At 38.5% G+C, this 25,601-nt stretch overlaps 1 protein-coding gene across 5 annotated transcripts in view; it reads right to left on the reverse strand.

Moving 5' to 3' along the window:
* The window catches only part of ABCC9 (ATP binding cassette subfamily C member 9), a 71,858-nt gene extending 46,587 nt beyond the window's left edge, over positions 1–25,271 (reverse strand). For 2 of the 5 annotated variants that reach the window (XM_030480027.1, XM_030480024.1), the window contains exons 1-11: positions 25,172–25,270; positions 19,241–19,315; positions 17,500–17,669; positions 14,480–14,621; positions 13,964–14,085; positions 12,776–12,942; positions 11,876–12,118; positions 7,639–7,833; positions 4,702–4,866; positions 2,997–3,152; positions 149–283 (exon numbers count right to left, since the gene is read on the reverse strand). In XM_030480027.1, the coding sequence (XP_030335887.1) occupies positions 149–283; positions 2,997–3,152; positions 4,702–4,866; positions 7,639–7,833; positions 11,876–12,118; positions 12,776–12,942; positions 13,964–14,085; positions 14,480–14,621; positions 17,500–17,644 (1,470 nt within the window). In that variant the 5' untranslated portion in view covers positions 17,645–17,669; positions 19,241–19,315; positions 25,172–25,270. Of the gene's footprint in view, positions 1–148; positions 284–2,996; positions 3,153–4,701; positions 4,867–7,638; positions 7,834–11,875; positions 12,119–12,775; positions 12,943–13,963; positions 14,086–14,479; positions 14,622–17,499; positions 17,670–19,240; positions 19,316–25,171 lie in introns of all 5 variants that reach the window. The other 3 variants (XM_030480028.1, XM_030480026.1, XM_030480025.1) reach the window with 2 other exon arrangements.
* Between the last annotated feature and the right edge of the window lie 330 nt (positions 25,272–25,601).

The following is a 25,601-nucleotide window of genomic DNA, read 5'->3' on the forward strand; positions in this document are numbered from 1 at the left end:
ATGATGGAATTAAGGGATGGTGGAATTAAGGAATGGCTTGCCCAAACCTCCACAGTGAATGTTCCCTAACAACAAGAACAGAATCCAGAATTCCTGTTTCTCCATTCTCATTTCTGGATGACAAATGTCACTGAAATAATTTACTTACAAGAGTGCTCTTCTGAGCCTCAGCCAACTTTGTAGCTATGAAGTACTGTATTGGAGCTAACAGTACAATGACAGCAGCACCCACCAAGGCACTCACTCCGAGTAAATTATAGAGTAGGATCACACCCATTATTATCTGCGAAGAAAAAAGGAACATGGAAATAAAAAAAAAAGGATTTCAGTGTGACAGAATGATAGCAAGAAAAAAATATTTGTTATTCTAATAAACAGTTAGATGGTTCCTAGGAATCAGCTGAGCCCATACTTCAGAAGGTCATGCTTGGAAAGTGTGGGAAATGAACCCAGAAGCCTTTATATTTGACATTAGCTGCATAGTTTGTGTTATTGCTTAGTAGTCCTAATTCCAGATGAGGTTTCCACAGAACTAAAAGAGCACTAAAATGATGGTGCTTTCCCCAAGGCATTTTACAGAATCACTGGCCTCAAGTCTTATTTACATGAGAGCTGCTTACATCACTATGGAAGTATTCAAAAGTTTTAGGACTGCCGTGAATCGCAGTTGTATTCTTGCAGCCGGAGGCAGAGGCATATCTAAGACAGGCACTGAAGCCCAAAGCAGATGTGCTGGGAGTGACACAAACCTGAACTTGTGCATCAATGCCATGTAGCCCTGTAGGAAAACACTGAGATGCTATCTTAGCCCTGCAAAGAGTTTGGAAACACTTCCCACAAAGGTTTACCTGGCTCTGATGCAACTACCATGATTCTGGTTCCCAAGCTAATACAAGCTATACAAAGCAAGTATTTTTATTAAAAGCTCCACTTTGTGGTACAGAGCTGTCTTCAGTGATAACAGGGCATACCAAACTACTTCCCTACTTTGTATTTTTGTTATCTCTTAAGTCAGTTCTGTCTTTAAATCTGTCTTCTTATTATACAATATCAGAAATAAGAATCAGTGGAGTTCAATATTTTGAAAGCATTATTTAGATTTTTAGGTTTCTGTAATGTAAATTAGCATACCTAGATGCCATTTCCTTAGCAGAATAATACAAGGTTACAAATAGAAATTTGTACTTGTGTAAACCGAAGCCTTTACTGGGGGACTGATCCTGCAATGAATTTTTCCTTTTGGTACACAATTTATCTTCAAAGAAAGATATATATATATGAATATATATATAAAACCACATAATAATATACATACACGTGATATATGTTCTTAGATTCACCCCAATCTTCAGCAGGCTATGGCTATATTTGACCACACTGGATGGCTATAAGTTCAGTATTTGCTACAAGCTGTTCTACTGTTCAAGGTGGGAGCAGCCTTGACAATTGCTGTTTCTTGGAACATCCCTTGAAGCTCAGCTCCTTTGCATACGGCAAGACGGGACTGTCCTATCACCTTTTCCAGAGTGGTATAGTTATAATCCAGCTCATATTTACCAAAGGTTAGTTTCTACCCTTATTTTTCAAAAAAACCAACCAATTGAGTTTAAAAAGGCAGAAAGATATATTACTACAAAATCAGTGTCATTGATATCAGCTGCATGGTATTTTGAGAAGGAAATAGTAAGTATTCACCTTTCCATTTTATTGTTGGAGCAGAGGTGTAGGGCAATTGCTATGATTAAGAGCTTAAGAGCAGAAGGAGCCCTGTATAGTTACAGATGCTCACTCACCAAGTGCACTCAAAGGATCCAAATTCGTGGGTGAATCACCAGAAGCTTCCTCAAACCAGCCTTTTATAGTAGTGGTGAGGAAGGCCATTACATTTCTACAGTAGCTGGGGCAGAAATTTCATTAAAGAGACAAATGAGTGGCGAATGTAGGCTACATGCATTTATTCACTAGCCACAGCAAACAGACCACCCATTCATTAAATAACATTCAAAGTATTAACAGCAACACTTCCAGATAAACCTGGATGTAAAACAATGACTTAAAATGAAACCCTTTGTGTTATTTTTAATTTCTGCCACCATGTAAAATTTTTAGTCTTTTTCTCCAGATATTATTTTATGACTCTCTAAACCTTACCAGATCCATTAGTAATATTGCTGACTATTACAATAGATTACTGATAGTTCCAGGAATTTCAGCAAAACAGATCTACTATAAGAGTGGGTTCTATCCCTTTTTAAACTTGCATAATGTCAGCAGGACCACCCATAACTAAAGACCATGCCAATCCTACCCCAAATGACAATTCTGAAGGTGCTACAGGAGTCCAAGCTTCATGGAAAATCAGCATGGCTGAGGTCATTAAGTCATTTAGAACTTCTGAAGGTTTCTTTCAGGCTAATAATCTTTACCTTTCCTTCCTACAGATCTGCCTGCAGATCTTTCTCAGCCTGGTTAAGAACCAGACCTTTACAGTAAGTAAGCTTGTTTAGATGAGAGCTCCTCTCAGCATTTTGCGCAGTGCACTGTCAGTGCTGTTTTCATTGGCTGAGCAGGATTCAATTGCTTTTTGCTCCTACCACAAAACTCAGTTACAAGTGGGCACTGCAAATTCAATATTTAATGCTGGGCAGATGCCTGTGCTGCTGCCATGTGGCAGAAGTAAAAGCAATGTCTTTTGTCAGAAGTGGGAGAAATATGAGCCAGGAAAGGGTGACAGGTCATCATTCTTAAAGTCACAGACCACATCCATGACATGGAAATCCTGCTCACAGAGACCCTTTATCTTCACTGGCCCTCACAGAGAGAGCCTTCCAGCCCTTGGAGGAGATGTTGGGCTACATTTCTGCTTGTTAGTCTTCCTCCCAAATGAGTGTGAAGTCCAGGTTCCCTTCTGGATTTTGTAGTAGTCTCACAGAACTATACTCTTTTCAACCAGGTTGGAGAATATCTGAAATCAGGCCCTTACTTTGATGCTCTACCTGAACAGGCATTGCCCAGAGATTGGGGCACAGGAACAAGAACCACATTAACTGATTTGTTTCTATGGCAACCAAGTTATTGATTTGTCCCAGCGTCATCTCTCCCATGGACAAGTTGGATGTAGAAAGCCTCAGGATCTTATTATATATCATTGCCTGTAGGGAAGGAATAAAATGGAAGATATAAAAATGATGTAATCATAAAACAACAGTAGCAGCAGGACATTTCGAACTGTGGTATCAGGCTTTACCTAAGACAGCCCTTCTCCCAGTCTCTCACCTGAGATAGAGAGAGAGATGGAGACAGAGTAAGAGAAAGCACAAGAGAGAGAACTGACTTTTAAAAACTCCAATTCCTCTTAAAAGGTTTGTTGCTTAATGCAGACCTAAAATAGAACAAAATAACAAACAAAATATCAAAATTTAGGAGGCGGGGCAAAGATCTTTTTTAACAAACATTTGGTGAGCCTGCTTTTCTGTAACACTGTCTGTCAAAGAGATCCTTGTTTCCGATATGATAGTTAACTCATGCTATAAAATTTTGATCAGGGTAGGTATGCATTCCTTTGGGTTTCTCTCCTTTACCTATTTCCATAAAATTTGTAGGAACCTAACAGGGTTGAAAATTAATCAGGGCTTCTATCTACCAGAATTTTAAAGCTAAATATTGTGAGCCCAGTTTGCAGTTATGACCAAAATATCAAACACTGTAGCTTCAAGGAGGTTTTTAAAAATAATTTGTTCTCTTTGCTCTGTTTTGTCCATGAGCAAGGTAGATCCTGTTGAATTAATCAGAAATGCCTACAGACTATGGTGAATTACATCAGCTGCATACGGTCATAAGAGTCCCCATTTTGGAAAGTGGGAGTCACAAAACCACAAGGAAATAATCAGGTACTCTTTCTTCACCAAGTCTGTACCATCTATCCTGGAAGAAGGCAGAAAATGTTTGAAACAGCTACATCAATCAAAGTGAGCACAAAAAACCAAGAAGCTTCCATGCTGCGATCATATTCCTATGGTTAGCTACAGCTGGAAAAGCATCAGTTCCAGCTTCTATTTTGCACACAGTGCTACTGCTGTCTGTGGAGTTTGGTCTGCAGAGATCCCTGCTACAACCCACCCACACGCTGAGATGGAGCTGCTGGGTCCAGTTCATAAACATGACTTTCACGGAGGTTTAATGGATGCTGGTTTTGGAGACACAATTTTGCAGATGAATCACTCCTGTCCCATACCACAGGGCTCTGTGCAAAAGGGCATGAATACTCAGGATCATCACTCATGGACCATGTTCCCATAAAACATAGCTCAGCCAAGATACTCTGCAGATGACTGCTCACAGTCAGCAGAAGTAACCTCATAAGCAAATGAGCAAAGCAGATGCCAGAGCAAGACCAATACCGCTTATCTTTATACACCTAATGTCATCTGCAAAGATATGTTCTTACATGCACAGAGTGAGTGTTAAACTTCTACATGTAAGTATGATGGGTTTAATTTTTAGCAAAAGGAATTGCTGCCATCAGTTTGGCTATGCTAGTGATACTACTTTTTCCAGTTTTCTGTATAAAAATACAGTGCATGTCTTCTCTCAAACAATTGTTAGCTGAGTCTTTAGGTAAAGAACAAGACAAACAAAAGTACAAAGCTGGAGCTATTACTAGTGAATTTATTCACAGATCATGGGAACATCTTTGCTCACCAGTAAAGCACCTCGTAGGTTGATGCCAGTTTCTGTAGTCACATAGTAGGATGCCTGCAGGAATGTTCTCTGCAAGATAAGGGCCAGGAAGAGAAGAACTGCTAAAACATAAACATTCCTGAGGAATTCCTCTGAAGAAAGATATGAATTTGATGGGTCCTTCACCTGAAAAGAAAGGAAAAAATTATGAAAGTGGCATAGGAGGGATTGTATATCCTTGAGACACTGGAAACAAGTAAATTCAGTCATTGTAATATGATAAAAAATATTGATGGTATTATGGGACAGTTACAGAAATCAGATTTCTCACTGTCCTATGCATCAAAATCATTTGAATAAAAACTGCATACTCTACTCATGATCTAAAGACTTAGGATCTTTACTTTTAGCAGTTCTAAAATGAATTGTTTATAAGAGGAAAGGGATAATGAGATCACCATGTCTGCCTTATCTTTAGTTTCTTCATCAAATTCTGATGATTCGTAGGATAGAAATGCTACTCAGTAGAAAATAAACCTCATTCCACCTGCACCACAAAGAAGCTGCAAGGCAATATTTATTATTATATGGGATTAATTACTTATGTTGCATTTGTATATTATGGAAACAATTCCTTCCAGAATTATAGTTTGGAATTCTGAATAAAATAAGAATATATATGCCAGTATTCCCCATATAAATGAGGTTTAAATGCCTTAGTAGGGGCAAAAAAAAACCCCCAAAACTTTATTTATTTTAATTTTCTGATACTTATGTTTACCATTCTGCTCTGTTTCAGGCAGAAAAAGAAATAAATGCACTGAACTACTGCAAGGAAGGCTGTTCCTTTGGTATTTCCGATCCAGCTGGAAGCAGGATATACTGGAATTCTTTAAAAAAAAAAAAAAAAGAAGAGAGAGAGAAGGAAAAAGCCTGTTCTACTGAAAACTGAAATACCCAGTCTGATTCTGAGATGAAAGGTTCGGGAAACATTGGGAAGTAAGCCATGTACCCACCCTCTTGAAGATTCCTTCATCTCTCTGGATTAGTGTCAGCTGCCATAAAACTGCAGGCAGGAGAGAGGTGCTCCTAGTCATCCAGGCTCACCTCACTGCAGTGGCCCCAGCCTGTCCTCACCTCATACTCCTCCCTCTGCCACAGGCAGCTGACACCGAAAAGGTGTGTATGAGCACCTAACAGTGTTTTCAAAAGGTCCAATGTCTGTAAAACACCTAAATCCCACCAAAATAATAGAACTAAATGGCTCAACCAGCCCAACTCATTAAAAATGAGGTTGCTTAAGTGCGTGATTGGTCAGATATATTTGAAAACTTTTCTCGTTATGTTCTGCTGCATCTGACTTCCCCATGTATACATAGTGGGGATATCAATAACAAAATGACATTTGTAGATACCTCAATGTATATAGAGTTTTCAGATACTAAGGGGGAATAAGCATAAAATTAAGTTAATTCATATTAATTGAAACTAGAGATAATTTACAGGAGAAATGCATAATAGCAAGAGCAACCAAGAGAAAGATTGTCAAAATCCATAAATTAAAAGCAAATGTATTCTGAAATGTATCCAAGAGAAACAGTGACTGTCACCAAGCCAGGCTTTTGGAGTAGTTTGAAGTTTTCCAGTGAATTTTAATCTTCCCTTTAGATAGTGTTGATTAAAACTTAAAAAAAACCCACAATTAAAACCACTACACTGAAGAGTACAAAAGATAAAGGAAGCTGTCAAGGTGCAGATTCCTAAATCTGAGACTGAGAAATGATCGTTTTTCATGCTAAAATAACTTGTTTTATCTACATGCGAAACCTCACTATTTTTGAAGGCAAAATACACACTTTGCCTTTTAACTCTGTGGCTCAAATCCAACACATAGAGTTTGAAAGATGATAAAGAGCTTTATTTGATAAGCTGCACAATTAAACTCTCCTCAGTGCAATGGCTGAGTAGGTCTAAAGCCAAATTCAGACCATCAGGCAAGAAAACGAATGTCAGGAGTCAGCAGCCAGAAGAAGATATTTGGATAGTGATGATAGTAAAATGCTTTATCTGAAGGGGAAAATGTTGTTCCATTACATACCTATCTGCTCATTCAAAGACAAAGCACTCACTGCATAAAGTGTATGGGATGTTTCTGTGTCAGAAGACAGATGTAGGAAAATTTCTTCATCATGTCTTCTCTGCTGTCAGCTGATAAAATAATATTACCTGTGTCTTCTCACTAGTTACTACTGAATTATTTTTCTTAGGATAGAAAATATTCTGTGTCAGATGCTTGCTCAGTGCTCAGAGATCTCTCAAAGTTCAGTCCCAGTGAATCTTGAAATGAACTGTGAACTATTATCTTTTGTGCATCTCTAGTATCAAGAATGCCACTAAATAAAGTTGATGCTTTTCAAATTTTCACATGTGCCAATGCATTTCAGCAATGAGCAGTATAACCAGTCATAAATGGGGAGCAACTGCAGTCAACTTGCTGGTGGAAAACAGATTTCTGAGAGCTCAAACCTGCCAATGAACTACAAATGGACAGATGCACAGAAATTAAGCAAAATTCACAGGCTCCTCCTTGCTGAATGCATCGCTGAGGCATCACCACCAGGTGTCCTGACTGAAATGAAGAGGCACATTAGAAGAGGAGCAGAAAAGCTGTTCATTCTCTCTAGAACTTCTGGTATGACTCCATCAAGAGGCAGATAGCTGGGCAATTGGGGGAAGCCTCCACTACCTGTGCTGCATTCATACCAAAGACTTCCACTATTCAGGTTCATAACTTGACTGTCTGTCGCAAAACTCCCCACTCAACTTGAAAGAAACAATGAAATAATACAATCATGATATCATAGACATACAAAAGCATGCAGCCAGACAAATTAAATACCTCATATGAATCTAGAACTACTACCAAACAAAGTCTTTCAATGCATGTTGTCAGGTTACCTTTTCTGTTGTATTTGTATTATTGGTTGTATTCTGGAAGCCCTGTACAATGCCAGAAATGCATAATGGCCCAGCAAAACCCAGCAAGTCGGCCAAGTAACGGAACGTGCTGCTGAGAAGAATTGGTCGTCCAAAAGCACTATACATGGCTAACCATATCGAGGGACTCCGATTGGGCTGGTCCGCTACCTTTTTCTGGAAAACAGAGAAACAGGTATCAATGCACCAAGAAGAGGCCTCCCTGGCAACTTCCATTTCATGCCCAAATGGTTCCTAAAGGGTGTTTTGGGCAGGTGTGGTAGCAAACATGTTGTAGGTATCAACAGATTTCAGACATTCTTCACTGCAAATTCAAATTCTGACTCCTCTTGGTGACTGCGGTTTCTCACTTCTAAGTCCTACCACTTTTCTGAACCTGTGAACACAGGAATGCAAACACAGATTAATCAAACTGTTGTGTAGCCATTGCTCCTTGTCACATGTGCACTTAGAAAAAGGTCTGACCTTTCCACCCCTTGCTCACAGGGGTAATCTTGGCTTTCATAGTAGATGTGAAATCACTTGATCCAGTAAAGGCTTCTGACATGACAAAGGGACTGATGGAAAAAAAACATGCACAGACACTTGCAGAATATAGCTTAGTTTAATTTATCTGGTCTTTTTTCTCTCTTGCATGCCTTCCAGGAAGATAGACATCAGGTGATCTCTAATTACTGTGCTCAAAAAGATGAAAGTAGCAGGCTACATTGGGAGGTAAGATTAAATCAAGGTTAGAAAGCCTTCAGTTCTGTGAATTGATGCAGTATCACAACTCTTGCCCTAAAACACCAACCAGCAGTTATCCTTTATCTAGTCAGAGGAATTCTGATACTTCTGAGGTTCTCTTAATCTGTAGAAGAAAGAGTTTTACTGAACAGACCCATGGTCTGCAAAGTGCTTCCTTGTGCTCCAGGCAGCAGCTTTTGACACTTTAAAAAAGCATCTGTCATTTTTCAAGTAGCACATATGCCTGCAAGTTGTAACCCAAGCCAAGCCCTCTTGACTGTTCACCAAGACATTTTAAGTATAGCCCAGTAATAACAACTCCCTCTCCCCACAAATTAACCAAAGAAAAGCCAGTATGCCTGTACCCTGCTGGGCTGCCTCATGTCTTTTTTTTTTTTCTCATTTTTCCCTTTTGTGCCGCTTCAGCAGTGAGATAGAATATGTGCATGGTGCCAGAAATGTACGAGTGTACAGAAGGGCCAGATCGCTGCTTACTGACTTCTAGAGTTTAGGCCAGGCTGGTCACACCCAATGCCAGGAAGGTTGAGAAATAAGCAACATAGGGGCAAATCAGAGCTAACATTTCAGAAAGTGCTAAGAATAAAACTGCTTCTTCTGATGAGGGAAAGAGCACATGCGAGTTTCCCAGACAAAAGGCTCTGAATTTGTTGCCTAATGGGTTTGGAGCTAAGTTAACTTATCAGGAAAACACATTTAAGTAAGCTTAATTATGAAAAGAGCTTGTTTTACCTGTAGTTTTATAGTATCTTCAAATATGAAAGAACATATGCTATGTTCTTTTACACATTTCAAGCACAAACTATGTATAAAACCAGTAACGATCTACATCTTACAGTAAGAATTGGAATGCCTTTTGCAGTAGTGACTACCAGACTAATAGTCAATTAGAATGTTGATCACCAGTTATTTAGCATCGTATTGCATTGTTTTATATTACTTAATATTACAATAAGTTACTAATAACTGCATTTAAACGTCTATAAATTATAGAAGTGGTAGTACTTGATGCTTTGAAAAAAATTGCTTATAACTAAAGGATTTTGAGTAGTGAATGTATTCATAATGCTAAGACATGCTTGATGAAAATGTGAAAATGTAAAAAAACCTAGAACAGAATAGTGAATTCAGATTTGACTTTGAGAAGTGTTAGCTTAGGTCTGGTGTCAGTGGGCAAACCTTCAAATGGCAGGAGCCAGAAAAATCCTGTTTAAATAGCTGGATATGGATTTCATCAAAGAAAACAGCAAAGGTTGAACAGGCTTCATAGTTATGCAAGTGGCAATATGCTATTTTTGCAGAATATAGCAGCCATAAAAATTTAATCTTAGACCCTCTAGTTTACATTCATGTATGCTTGGGACAAAGGTTTGGAAAACAGTGATTTTGAGAAAACAGTCATCAAAATTCAGCCTGACTCATTTCACTCATGCTACTAGTTGGTAGAGAACCTCAACCGGTTTCAATTTTTGTAGCATGCAAAAGGGATAGCAAGGCAATGCCATGTGAGTCATCTCAAAGTCATTTTACAATACAGAATATTCATGGTCATGTTCAGTGTCTTTCATCAAGGCATGATAAGGCGGCTTTGGAAAGGAACAGAAGCTTTCTTTCTGCAGGGCCATGGAGCACAGCTGAGATCAGCTCTCACCAGGCACAGGTAGGGGTAACCCCACTTAATCCAGAGTATTCTGGGGGGCTCCCCTCACCAACTGCAAAAGATTAGTGTAAAATATACCCCAGCAGCAGAGGCAGTGACATATCAACTCATCCAGATCGCAGAGCATGCTTCAACCTGAAGAATTTTCCTAATTCTGTGGTTGTGTTCTGACCCATCCATGCACAAGCCAACATATTTCTCTGTTGGGATTGAACTGCAGTGACTTTCACTGCCTGCCTCTTTGCATTGGCTTTAGTTCTTTGGTTTACTTTATCTGTGAAGTATCAGTTTACTTTAGGGTTACAGCCTGTTTTTGAACATTGCCACAAATGTGCTAGAGGCTGTGTTAATCTCAAGACTTTAAACAACAACAGAAACCAAAATATCTGATGTAAGCCAGCTTTATAAACGTAGGTGCATGTAACTGCATGGGTACATATGCAAGTCTTCATATGTGCATGATGCACACCAAGGGAAACTACACACTGAAAGTGCGTTCATGCACGTGAGCAATAGCACACTTAACTTGCCTTTTGGCATCTGAACCACATATTTGTGCAGGCACACACAGTGCCTGTAAATGAGCTACAGACAAATGCTTGCACCCAGTTGTCATGACTGTCATTAAGAATGAGCACAGAGACTCAGATCCTTAGGGTATGTAGGTGCCTAAGACACTTTGGTTTCTTTAAGTAGAATTTAGGCATCAAATGCTTCTTTAAGGAGTTGGGCTAAGAGATGCACTTCTTGCTATGAATAGCTCAGTTCCAATTACTCAGTAGTTTTCTGCTTAAAGTGAAGGTTCTTGGTCTCTAAGCATCAACTACAAAAGGAAAGAGAAGCAACCTAAATCTATTAAAATAGAAATAATTGTACTGATTATGGTTTCATTTCAGAGGGCACAGAAAGGAGCCTGCAGCTCCATCAGTTGCTGTGAGCAGACAGCTGCTCCTCCCGGCTTTCCTTCGCGTTGCAGTTCTAAACCATATACTGTGTAGAAACATGTGTTTCTCTGGTGTGTGCAGGAACAGGATCCGTATGCTTTTGTCCTCTGTGCTACATTTTCCAAAGTGCTTGTATTCTCTCTGTTTATGCTTGAGAATGGATATGTATATAAAAATCAGGGATGCAGGCTGTCAAATCCTTCCTCCTTTCTGCAAAACAAAATCTTTCTTTCTTTGGCAGGAATCACCAGCCTGAAGCACAAATAAAACACCAGAATTTTGCCTAAATGCATTCAAAAGCTTTTCTGGAAACTCCTGCCCTAGCCAGTGAGTTTGCCCACCATGGTTTTTGCATTGTGTCTGGCTGGGATGGAGTTAATTTTCTTCATAGCAGACTGTATGGTGCTCTGTTTTGTATCGGTGACTAAAATGCTGCTAAGGCACCAGTGTTTTGGCTATTTTTGATGTGTGGTTTTGGTTATTTCTTTCTGAAGAAAAAAGTGAAGATGACTGTTTCCAGCTGAAACTATGGACAGAATGTCTTCTAATTTAAGGTGCTGCCATAAGAGGCTAAGATTTAAACAGTGCTTTCACTTTTAAAATGAAAGCTAGCAAGCCTGTTACAGTTTTAGTTTTCAGTTGCTCTCAATCTGGCAACTCTCCCTTGCTATAAAGTCACTTAAAACCAAACAGTACCCATTGGATTGGAATTTCCTAACCTAAGTTTCACCTTAGAACAAACAGTCCCAAGTTAAAGATTCTTAAAATTAGGATTTCATAGAAGCAGAAAAAATTCAAAGTGACATTATAGTTTCTAAGGCCAAACAGTGAAATGAACATCTTTGGTTACCTTTTGTTCCTCATACGCTTCTTTAAGACAAACGTAGTTTGTCAGTGCTCTCATTGCAATTGGAAGCTTTCCGATTGCCTTCAGGTCCACGGGTTTCTTGTGAGCAGATATAATAAGAGTATTCATCCACCAGTAAGTCGCTTTTGAGAGCAAGTTGACAAATGGCTGCAGAAACCTCACCCCCAAGTCCTGTAGATCCTCTGGGGGCTTTACTTTCTGAGGGTTCATGAAAAAAACATACCTCTGGAGAAGACAAAATAGACAGCCTGTGTTCAGGAATGATCTTATTAATAACAATTGTTAGTAAAAATCATGCATAATACAACTACGGTGTAAAATCAGCATTTAAAGGTAATCATGCCTTGAATTTAAATATAAATGTGCATGTAAATAAGAGCATTTCCATTTTGACAGCAGAACTGGCAAGAAATTGAGCAATATGGAATGTGTACACAGCTCTATAGCCTACCAGTACAACAAAAACAACAAAAAAAGATTCTTGAGAGATAATTGTATTTTAAATCATCATGGGTAAGAACATATGCTAAGTTATACATTCACTACATATATAGTATACCTTCATTAACATAGCATACTGTATAGATTCCATTTATGCATATACTCCTACATGCACAAATACGCATGTATATCTATACAAATAAGTATGTACTCTCTGTGTGTATATGTATACATAGGCACACACACATACCATGCCTAGGGGACGCATGAAGGACATATATGTTAAAAAGATGTCAGGTCCCGTTGATTTCTATAGAATTAACCAGACATTTATAGCTAAGCTAAACTTGACACAAGCCAGTTACTGGAACTAAAGACCCAACTTTATCCCCAAGATACTACAGCTATTTTTTTTCATATTGTGGTGAAGAAACCACATACTCTAACTCGAATGACATTGATCTCCACAGCCATCAGCAGCCCATAGAGAATGACCATAATTCCAGTGATGCAGAAACGCAGCTGAGAAAAAGGCACACCGTCCTGGCAGTATCTGACAAGCTTGATCGTTTTGGTGACAAAGGCCATTATCCAGTAAAGAAAGAGAGCTGTAAAAAAAGTGCACATGCATAAATAAATAACCGCACTTGTGCTGCAGAAGTATTAGCTCTCTCAAACAGAATTATTCCATGGCTTAGTGCAATACAGGCATGGTGACCCTCTATATCACCAGCCTGAAGGCTGGCAATGTGTGATCTCCGCCAAAGTCAGGAACTCAGATTCAAGAAATTTGCTTTGTGCTTCCTTTACCCAAGTCATTGTTCTCTTTCCTGGTGCCATCTGAGGTGATGACACCCTGCAAAGAGATCCACAATGGTGGGTCTTCACACGATTACAAAAGTCCACTGAAGATAATTTGAAGGTGAACATTGCTATTAAAATTAAGTAAAAGTCACTTAACTTGACAAATATCATATTCCATCTTTGAAAAAATAGGGTGCATCCCAGATAAGCATATGGAAATGTCCTCATTTTGAAAAAGAGTTCATAAAGTTTAATTATATTCTGCAACATGGCTTGTATCTGTCAATGGCTCATTAAGGTTGTTGAGTTATACGTAATTTGGATAGTATAGTTGTATGAAACATTATCCTGCTATGCTAGTCAGATTCTTCTGACCATCTCCTGACTAAGACAGTTAACTCAGAAGAAGAGTGGGTAATCTCAGAAGCAACTGCAAAGGATTCTGAGAAACAAGAGCCCTCTGCACAGGATGGTTTGTGATCAGCTAACTATTATAAGTGGTCTTTTGAAATAGCCCTTTCAAAATAAAACAAGTTTTTGCCTCAAAATAACGAGCAGTGTTAAAAAATACCTAAAAGCTCATGCTAGAAATACAATAGGCATATGATCTTTTTCCTTTTGCAATAATTTTTAAAAATATTCTTCATTGCATACCTTATAAAAGGTGCAGTAACTCATATAATAATACTAATTCAAAGAGCGGAGAATTATTCCTCTCTCTTTTAATAGTCTCACACATTTCATATTTCAATATACCCAAGCTGACTTTGGGTAAACTGCTGAGTTTTGTAAGGTTTTGTACATAAATACCAGGATCAGACTTACCCAACAGTAGCTTTGGGAAGTTAGATGTTTCAATGTTATGGTAATAGACTATGGATACAGTGGCAGCCACAAATCCCATTATAGCTGGTAGAAAGAGATGCAGATGGCGAGATTTCATTTGTCTGAAAATGAATAAGGTATGAATTAGTGATTTTGATGTATTTTTTCAATGTAGCATTGTTACATTCCTAGGTGTTCTGCTAATACATTTAAAAGGAAAAATATGATAAAAATTAAATAGATTTTTATCCTAGAGATAAAAAGATCTTTTCCGTGCGAATTTTTAAAATTTTGTCAATATTTACTTGACATTATAGCTTGAGAGAAGAATAACAAAGTGCTAAGAACAACCATTTCACTGACCTTCATCCCATTAAAATCCTGACAGTTCATGAAATGATGCCCCATCTTTTGGAGGAAAAACTCCTTATGCCTTACTAGCCAGCCCATCACACATTATCACTATACATTAATGAATGCAATTGCTTTGGCTATCCATCAAACAGCATCACTTACGTATCGGAAACTATGCCCTCTGCTATTTCACACACATGTACAAACAGGAGGGTGAACGTCAGGATCCACCGCAGGTTGTGTCCAGGGAAGTGCAGCCAGGTATTGTGGTGAATCTGGACTTTGGAGCTTTGGCTTCCCCAGCCTAGGACATAACCGTAATGAAAGAGGAAAGTTATCACAAAGCCAGACCACGAGTGACCTGTCCTACTCTAATCCATAGGTCTTACTTACTAGTATACAATTAATACAAAAACACTACAAGACTATTGTTACTAACAAGATGACGAGAGGTGTCTGAGTTGCCATGTAGACCTCCATAATTTCAATCTAACCCTATAAACAATGGGACAACAGCCTTCCCACAACTGCGATCAAAGATAAGAAGTCCCTGGCCAAGAACAAAGATGAGAAAACCAAAATAAACATCTGAGAGTCTTGCCCTCGCACAACAGGAACTGACGGATCTTAATTCATGGCGTCACAGTGTCTTTCCCAGCCACAGACAAGACTGGGCAAAGATTACAACTGATATGGCCAATGAGGCCTCAAAGAAATACATTTACTTCAAACGAATAACATTTATTATCTCTGTTTCAGGCACTGTCTCAGGGGATGCTGAATGGCAATTTCTCAGTCTCTGCTCCTCAGGCATCGCCCAGCCTTCTTGCCCTGTGCATTCCTGGCACATTAAAGCTCCCAGCACAGCACCAGCACTCAGCTGATTCAATCAACAAATTAATCTTGAAGCTTATTTCCATGTCATCACCTCAGATGGCACCTATCCTTTTCAGGCAAGATCCTGTCTGAGGCCAGCAACCTGGAAAGAAGCAGGGCACTGAGGAACTGAGGGAAATGACAGCGCTGGGGGGAGCTGAGGACTGCCTAGGAGTTAGACTCATGACAGCGAGTCTTGTCCTGTGTGTTGCTTCAGCCTTATTTCCTTCCCACCCTGGTAGAGGGCTGTCCTAATTCAGCCAGCCTAAATGGCTGTACATGTGCTTCTTACTGTAAGGCAGCTCCTGGAATTCCCTGACAGAATTCCCAAAGCCCATAGAGAATCCCAAGAACAGCACATTCAGGGGAAGTAAAAAAAAAAAAAAAAATTAAGAAAAGGTAAAAAACCCAGCTGAGTTTAAAATCCATGATATGCTTTCGATACGCAAGGATGCAACATCTTACCATGCCTAGAAGCTCATCGAGTGGCTCAGAAATACCTAAACCGGAATGCAGGTTTATTAATTCTTGGAAACTGTCAGGATTTTACTACTTCATCGTTGTTTAATATGCAAAGTACTGCAGGAACAAAATGTTCTCTCTTTTCCATATCTATCTCAAGCATTTTCTAGCTTCCTAAGATTTTACTAATCTAATGTGGCTTTCTTTGACCTTGGTCCTATCTTTGTCTCTTGTAAGCTGTTTTTCATTTTTATTTCCTCTTTGCATCTGCATAAACATGGTTCATCATCAATTTTCAATTTTGGAGTCAGTCAATAGTGTGGACTCCAGTTGGCTTTTAATGCTCTGTTCAGCAACTATTTGTCCTGATAATTAAGGTACAAAATAGAAAACAAATACATACATACATACATACATAACACACAATTTAAGCTATTATGGGTTTTTTTCCTAACATTGTTGGACAATAGATGGAATTTTTAGTGGCTGCAATACTCTTTCAAAATTAATTGGCTAATACCTGTAAGAAATTTAAAGCATCCTGCTACCACTCAATGCATAACACAGAATGTTGTAAAAGATTATCTCTGCCCTCAGACTTTGCAGTGCATTTCCATCAAACACTTCTGCAGAAAGCCCCTGTAATTCAAGGGTGACTTGCATCTCATCTCAAAGAAAGAGCCAGCACTGATGTAAAGATCCAGCACTGTTGGAGAGAGTTCTCCATAACCCTTAGGGGTTTTTCCCAGTCTTTGGTTACTTTTTTTGTTAGAACTTGTTTCTTATTCACTTGCTTAACGATTTAATTAGTTTTCAGTCACTGGATCTTGTTATCCTTGACTGGTAGGTACTGTGTGTCTTAGCCCACAGGTTCCTGTAGGCTATTATTCAATCACTTCAGAGTCTTTTTGCATAATGGAAGTCTTTAAATCTCTAGTTCAAATACAGTCCCAAATTAAAATCTTCCTCACGGAAGAAATGTATTAGCATGTATATACATGACACCAGAAAGGCAACATGGAAGAAATGACATGCCATTTCTCATGCAGTAATAATATGTATTGCCTATTGATGGTTATTCAGGTCTCTATCTCCTACGATCAGTTAGAATGCCACAGTTTGACAGCTCTTAAAAATAATTAAATTGTATCTGTTTCATCACTGCAAATAACTGGCATAAACAGACAACTACAGAGAAAAAGTCTAATTAGAATTCTAGTTTAGATGGGGCTTTTTACAAGAATATGTGAGTTAGAACCACTGCACTGTCCTAAATTCTTCAAGACAGATTTATATCTTCACTCCTGTGGAAAAAGATTATCTCTTTTGCTCTACTTATGTTTACAAATATTGGTAAAATAAGAAAAAAAATTAGTAAAATAAGAAATAATTCTGTTTTAAAAGTTTCCTACACTTCTCCTAGCCTTAGATCCAAGTTGCATGTTTTGGATATTCTCTGAAATTCACATAACTTGAAGAAAATTCAGACCCACTGCCCTAAGTCTTCTAATATCTAATAATAGCAAAGGTTGCAAGTTGCCAATTTCAAATTTGAATAAAACTTCTCCAGAGAGAAGTTTCAAAGCATTTGGATCTGTTTCTTCCGGTTTTTATCCATCTTTTCATGCTGCTTAGTTCAGATTTGTATCTAAGATGCCCAATATTTCAAGCTGGTTGGCATCATGTCCTCTGGGTCAAGCCATTCTGTCTCTTCTTTTTTAAAATTAATAAATACAAAGCATCCAATGGTTTGCACCGCAGGCCTCCAAGCACATATAAACATAACTGAGTATAAATACATGCCTAAGCATTGTAGGATTGCACAGCTCCATTGAATAACTCACCAATGAACAAAATTGGGAAGGTGATAAATAGCAAGAAGACATGAGGAACCAAGTTGAGGGCATCCACGAAGCAGACATTTCTCAGGACACCAGCACTGATGTTATAGGCTGAAGCATTGTCGTTACCACAAAATGCGAGCCTCATTGCTTCCAGAAGGTCTGATTGATTACTACAAAAAAGAAAGAATAGTTAACTACCAAGACTGCTAGCATTCCCTTTAGCTAAACACAAAATCAATAAAATAGATACAGAAGGAGCACATTGAACAACCTATACAGAATAATTCAGTTGTATTTTGAAAATCCTTTTGAGCTCTGTTGAGTATAAGTACATTAGAATGAAGGCTGTATTTGTATTAATATTATTTGTATTTAGTTATTTTTGTTTATTCTTTATTATAAGTACTACTTATTAAATACAGTATGCTATGTCTTCTAGTGTTCATTATATGCACAAATGTAATGCTGTAAATGCTCTATGAGAATATAGAAAAAGAGCAAGTAAGTTTTGAAAAAAATGTATTTCCATGTGTCTCAAGAAAACTCAAATACACATAAGCTGACTCCTGTGTGTAACTGCTTCTTTGATGAGCTAACATTCTCTGTGCAACATCTCTGTTTATACAATTTTTTGCACTAGATTCTCAGTGCAAGTTCTGAACCTTTAATATTTGTGATTTAGCAGCTTTGCATTCACTGATATTTTGTATTTCTTCATTGTGCCATAGAAAAATGGTCACGTACACTAGTCATGATGGATAATTGCCAAACTCTTAATCAAAGTGGGTTGTAATGAAGATTGCATAGCCAGTAAATCAGCAGTGCTTGATCCTGCAAATCCTTATGCATGTGCTTAGTCTCATCTAAGCAGTTCTCTGGCTTCTATGATTTCTTAGGAGATTATCTTTGTGCACCGAGATAAGCTCATGTGTTCATGCTTGCAGAGTGTGGGCCATCGAATGACCCAGAGTTATGTCCAGCTTCTGGCTTTTAACAACCTCTGCATCGTTTATTTTTTCATTTTTCTTTATAAGAAGATGAAACAAGATTGCAACCAAAATGTTTCCTTGCTGATTTCTTTGCCGAAGACTTACACATAGCAACATAGTGCTGTACAATATGTCGTGTAAACTCATTTGCTCACCTTTTTTTTATTCCCTATATTTTACATACAAAAATGGAAAGAATATCTTTGATTCAGCAAAGTATATGTATATTTTGGTGAATGCATCTTTCTGCAACAACATTGGCATTAATGAGTTTTGTGGAATAGGAACAACATAGACATGCAAAAAATGCATGAACACAGTTAAAAAAAAAAGATACTTGATTGAGGAGAAAAAGGCTCTCCTTCATTCCTCAAATAGTTCAGTTTATCGATGAGCCTTGCTGTTTAAACAAGGTAGCATAACAAGGTAAGCATAAACCACTCAAATACTCCCATAGAAAGAGAAGAAACGTAGATCTTCAAAAGAATACAGAATTCAAAAAGGCTATTTGAATGTCTGCTAAACCCACTTTTTGCTTTTAATTGGCTTTTTGCTGGATCTGAAAAGCATAATCCATATTGAAATCATCAGTGAAATTTGTAAAGCAGTTTCATCAAAAAGAATGTGATAAATGCAGTCAGTCCCTTTTCCAAACATAATAGCAATTTATGGTCTGAGATTTGCCAGAAGTTAAGCATAACCGAGAGTTGTATGGTGGACCACATCCTGCAAAAATGCATGCATGTACTTACTGTGGTGCAAAAGCTGACGGGCAACCCACTCAATCTTCAGTAGAACACAGTTTAATGGAGACGTTGGACCATTCTCTAGAATGAACAGAGTGGTATGACCACTATCATTCTATCATTTTATTTTTCTATAAAAATATACTCATAAGTGCATATAACTAGTAACGAAAAAGAAACATTCTGTTACTATGCATTCTGTCTGAATAGACTGAGGAGTTATTAGCAAAACAAATATAAAACTTAAAAAAAAAATACACAGAGATTGTTTGTTTTTAATCTGTAAAAGCTTGACATGTCTCCTTTAAGAGAAACATAATGGTAATGTAAATCTCTTGAAAATCAAAAGTGTTGTTTCTTCATTTTTATCGAAGGTCAGAAGTCCAAGGGAGTTCTGCTGGGAATTTTCCTCCCTTTCCCAGAAAAAGGACTCTTTTCTGAGACAGCATAAGATACTATGGTCTAGTGGTTGCATTGGTACCGAAAGGCAGGAGGTTCCTGGGTTCAAATGAGCACTGAATCATTGACTTCCACTGTGGCTTTTGGCTTCTGGTCAAAAATAAATCTGGGAGAAAGGATTAAAACTATACAGCTCTAAAGAAAAATACATCTTTCAAGAATCACATCTGAATCTTCACAAGAATCTGTGCTGTGCCTAGTTTTGTGATGGAGGTGATGGAGTATGTCCAGCAACAGTCTTAAAACCAACTGCCCTTAGCACATTGGCAGGGCTGGGGAAAGAATCTGGTCTTGTTAATACTGATGCATAGAAACAGCGCTCATCTTACTAATGATAGTTTTCAAGAGTAGGTATAAGCACTCTATCCACAGTACTTTTGCTACAGGTTTATTTCAAAAATGAGGTAGAATTTAATTATCTTCTCTTAAAATGAGAGAGAAAATCAAAGAGCCTAGGTTGGTTAGTTTGTAAAAAAAAAAAAACAACCCAAAACCCAATAAAACAGAAAATCAAAAAGATTGCATTGCCAGTGAAATGAGATAGGCTAATTGGCAATAAATTCTCAAGTTTTTAAATCAAAGAACACTTCTTCATTATTCAGAACATCCAGTGACCACGTTCATTAAACCTTCACAGGTTTCAAATTTATCAAAACATTCTGATCAGTGTCATGGTATTGGTTGACCCAATGCAGCTTACAATTTAGCCTCCTAAAATGCTCACCAGGTACAACTTCCCTTTTCAGCAGCACCCACTTCAGGGGACACATCTAATATGGGATAGCACTGATAGGGAATAGAAGAGATAAGAACTGTAGAAGCATTAATAGCCCAGTGATCCTTGCTCCCCTCCTTTCTTCCATCCATTTGTCCATCACCAGTGTGCTAGAAATGAACTGTGACTGAAAGCAGAGGAATCTTATTCTGCATCTGTTGATGTATGTCAACTTCCATAGACACCTTCTACTGTTTACACAGACAAGCTGCTAGTAGTTCTCTGTATGTTCAAGAGTGGTGTATGAAAATACACTGCAGTACTTTAGAGCCCTAAGAAATAATTATATGTCCAGTCTGACTCACAGACACACTTCATCATTCCCTTCCCATCCATTTCTGGTGCAGAGGCAGATCCAATACACCCTCCACAGTTTTTCCCATATACTGGATGAAATTTTACTGAGATGTAAGGGAGGATACTTTGCATTTACAGTCCATGCGAGAGACTTCTCATTTAGTTTGAAGCTGAAATTAGCCATTACTTTCTGCTGCATCAGGGAATGCCTCATTTTCATTGGCCTCAAGGTTTAACACACTGTGTTGATTTCCAAAGGAGAGAAATAAAAGCCCCTAAGGCAGAAGAACAAGTCCTTGATTTCTCTAGACAGTATGGGCCATTCTAAACAATGCTTGTGCAGCTCCACCAAAGTTAACAGGAGTTGGACCATGACAGGTTTCCAGATTCAATTGCTCATCCAAGGAAACAGTGTAATCACCAGTCTTCTTCAAAGGAAAATTTGATAATATAATGGCAAAGTTTCTCGTGCCCATATCCCATGCTTGCAAAGCTCAGTGTAGCTACAGATGTACGCATTCTTACGGCTGCCAACAGAGCAAGTAGCATGCTCAAAAGCTTCAGACTAATTTGAGAGTCTAACTCTGACTGCAGATGGATGGGAAGATGGAACACTTTTATGACTGATCACTGACCAAATTTGGTTGTCTTACTAGTAATTAAACTATTCTTCCATTGGCTTTAACTCTTCCAGTAAGGCAATGCTGGGCTTCAGTCAGAACTAGATCTGTAGAGAGGTGAATACAGGTACCTTGCCTATGTGAGGAAGTGCTGTTTGTTTCACTCAGAGCTGAGCATTGTGCAAATACGTAATTAAATGCACTGACAACTTTTTCTATTTTTCCTGAGCACCAGTGGTTGATCATTGCCAAAGATGGAATGCTGACCACACTAAACAGGCTAGCCCTGTAATGAGTAGCCATGCTGAGGAACTTTGAATCGGTCCTAAGCGAGTCAGAATACAGAGCTGACTCAAGATTTCCCACAGTGTAGCCAAAGGCGATCTTCTTACTAAAGATGAGGAGACAGACTTTTTAGACCCCAGTACGTATATAGGGAAAGAGCAAAGAGGAGAAACTGGGCTGCAGAGCCACACGAGGAAAAATTTAAAGAGACTTCTCTTGTGAAGGGATTGAAGAAATAAAAGCAGTTATTGCTGTAATTCAGAGACGTTATCACATTTTATAGCAGCAGTCGGCCTCCTACACCTGCCAAGACACCTTCCTTGGTAACGCTGGCAGAAGCACAAAGCGGGGCTTCCTGGAACTATACACAGGTGAATTAAACAGCAAAGCCAGATGGTTTTATCATCCCCAGCAGTCTACTGCTGTAGGCAGCTGCCTGCTTCACTGTAGGCTATGCCGTCAAGTGAAGAGCCACGCAAATATTAGTTCAGCCTCAGAATTTGTGGTCTTGATCACCATGGTGCTGTTCCCAAGATAAGAAGCCGTGCTCAGAGCAAGCTTAACACTGGTGCTGAGTTGTTGCAGCCGCCACACTTCAGTTCCAAAGTTGGTTCATGCAGAACTATCTCCAGGGCCCATGAGCCATAGGGCATAATAGCAGAGAAATTTCCACTAGTTTTTTTAGCAAATTTTTATCTATGGGTCCCAAAGGAAGGGACAGTCACTGGAAAGCAAAGGCCTCTTCTTTTCATGTGGGTAGCCAAGACTTTTTCTCTAAGCTTATGTTCAAATTGGAATCTTTGGAGATGAAGGCTTCTTTACAGGCAGATGGCTTTGTCTAGTGAACAGCGATGCCTGCAAAACATGGGAGCACTCTGACTGCCACATTAAAACAATAAGTTGCATAACCCAAACATGAATATTCAGGAGAGAACAGAGGAAAGGGTAGCAAGTTGTTTTGATATTTTTTGGTTATCTGAAGTTATTGACCGCTATTTCTCATCACATAGCTGCACCCTTTCAGAGTAAGGGGTGAGATTCTCAAATACTCATTTAAGAAGATGACATTATTCATAGTGGTTACAAAAAATGGCTTTCTGAGAGAGTTTCCCTTTCTGTGGAATATAGTAGACCACTAAATTACGCTGGGGTTATTACACCAGAGCTAGCTCCTCACATTATATTTGCTTTGCTATTGACTGTAGTAGGAATATTGCCAAGCATACTAGGTTTAATCTAGCATTTCAGTCAGGATAAATGCAGTGATGTGATAGAGATCATCTGGTAACAAGCACGTGCTATCTGAGGGTACCAGCTACATTCAGCATCCCAACAGGGGTGTCAAGTGCCAGGTAATTTTTTATTTTAACACTTGTAAGCTGAAAGGCCTTTGTCCTTCGAAGTTATTGGCAAATTGCTCACTTTAACTTAGAAACTGTAGAACTGGACAGAAATTTTCAGAGGTGTTTTTTGTTCTTTCTCGTTTTGAAAATGGCCTTTGCTGAGTAGTCAACTACAAGCTAAAGCCACAAGCAAAACTTCACAGAGGAGGGGAATCGAAAGAAAAATTAGGATGATGAGCCCATGATGGTGCCAGTGGAAGGCAAGTTTCAGCTCCCCTGTACATAATTTGGGAATCTGATTCCCTGTTGGTTTACTTTAATGAGGATGTGAATCATCTGAACAGCAGTTCACCCTGCAATGAAATAGCTAAAAAAGCTTATGTCCTTTGAGCATTTAAATTTTCATGCTAAAATCCCCATCAGTGGCAAAGTTGAGACTTTCTGGGTGGGTGCTAAGGCGTATAGATATAGTCATAATATAATAAACAGAAAACAGTACAAAAGAGAGTCAGGAATAAATACTGTAAATAAGAAAAAGGTTTTGGGAAGAAAAAATAGGACAGATTTGTAAACATGAATATGACGTAGCATTGAATCTAAACACAAGTCTCATGTTAATAAGTATAAGTGGGGATTCTCAAGGCACTAAGCCAGTTCCTGAGATATATTTTCCACAAGCAATTTTGAGGAAGACAATTGGAAAATGGTTGAGAATTTAAATTTCCATTAAAATTATGAGAACATCCTCACCTAGTGCAAAACTCTAAGAATTCCAATTAAAGACATTTTGATTACCTTATGGTCTTTTAAAGTGGACTTAAAAGTCTTCATATTCAAGAGTTTCATCTTACCTGGATTATCACTCTGTTCGGCATGCTTTCCAAGATATTTATGACTATAAAGAAAAGAGTATAAATATACTCCTCAGGTGGACCTTGTTTGGGGGAAATAAGAACATTTTGAAAAACACTTATTTCAGTAGTTCTGTTGCCTATATTAAAAAGAAATTAATAGCTGCACTTATTAATTTAAAATACATCAGTTTACAGAGCATATTTGGGTATCAGTTCAGAATTTTTTTGGGGGGTGTCTTACATATAAAGTCCATATATGCATATATACATGTATATATGTACATGTACAAAAGTAGGTAGTTCATATCTTCTGAATAATCAAGTAATTACAAAAGCAATAGTTTGTCTTCTTGAATTTCACAGAGAAAAATTTAATTATGGACAAATGATGAAGGTTTGGATAAGCACAGTGGAAGGCCTCACTGAGTTTTGCCACAGATTTTAGGTTAGTGCTCTGAATCTTTTTCCTTTCTAGATATAAATCTATTTGTTCTTACTTTTCTAAAAGCACCAGACCTAATGCAATCTATGTGATCTGTAGTCTATGCATTTTTTGCAGAGTTCTGCTAAGGTAAAGGCAAAAAGTGCTGCCCCTTTAAAATCTATTTTATAAAAAATGATCCTGTACAAAATATCATTTTCCTTTTTATTCCTATTTAAGCTGTGACCACCTATCGTAGATAGATCCAGCTCTCTTGCTACCTTGGGCCTCAAGGTGATGAATTACCTGCAAATTACTTGTCACTGACTGCTGCATACCAGCAGCCCGATCCAAACCTTATTGAAGTCAATGCAAAGAATCTCATTGACTTTGGCAGGATTTTGGATCAGGCTCCAAACACACAGAAAATCACAACAGTAGTGGCATTAAACAGGCTAGCAGCGCTGAAAAGCATTTCACACAAACATCTGCAGTGGTCTCACACATCTAATACTTTGCTTTTTTCCTCTTCGGTAAGCTGCTTAACAGAATGCAATTTCCAACATCAGCATGCTACCCTGCCTGCTGTAAAACCTTCAACTTCACATGCCAAGACAGGACAGCTTAAAAAAAGAAATGTAACCCTGTGAACAGCGGCAAATAAAACACCAGCAGGAGGGGACGGTAAAGGCTGAGAATGCCTGCAAATGGAAAAGGAAAAGGGAAAAGAGATTGGAGTTGTAATCCCAGGAAAGAACGAGGAGCAGCCCCGTCCCACAAATATAAAGGGAAGGAGGAGGAGGTGGTTAGTAGGAGATAATGGGGGAGGGTCATCGCATGCCCCGTTTGGTTGCTGAATGTTAGATCAAACTCTGTAGCTTACCTTTGTAAACACAAAACCAAAATACCAACCCCAATTGTCTCGGTTGTGCTATGTGATCAATATCATCCCGATGGCAGAATTTTCCTCCACTTAGTGAAGCCGCTCCAAGCCCTGGAGTGGATTATTTTTAGGCTGGTGATGGGAAGATCAGCTGCTGCCTCCTATCGAGTTTCCAAAGTGCAAAAACTCTTCTTGTCTTTTTCATATGCTGAAGGGGGCAGGAAACTGGGAAGAGACAGGCAAGCAAAAAGCACCCATTTTTCGCCTCCTGAAGCTACAGTCCTCTGGGATTTCTTCTGCTTGCTTTTATTTTCATTTTTTTCCTCACTGGAGTAGTAAGATTCCAAAATGCTGCATTACAACGCATAGACTATTAGCACATGGCTATTCCAAAGTAATTGATTTAGACAAGGTAGTCTAACTTTTGGAA

The sequence above is a fragment of the Strigops habroptila genome, chromosome 3, assembly GCF_004027225.2.
Source record: "Strigops habroptila isolate Jane chromosome 3, bStrHab1.2.pri, whole genome shotgun sequence".
NCBI lineage: Eukaryota > Metazoa > Chordata > Aves > Psittaciformes > Psittacidae > Strigops > Strigops habroptila.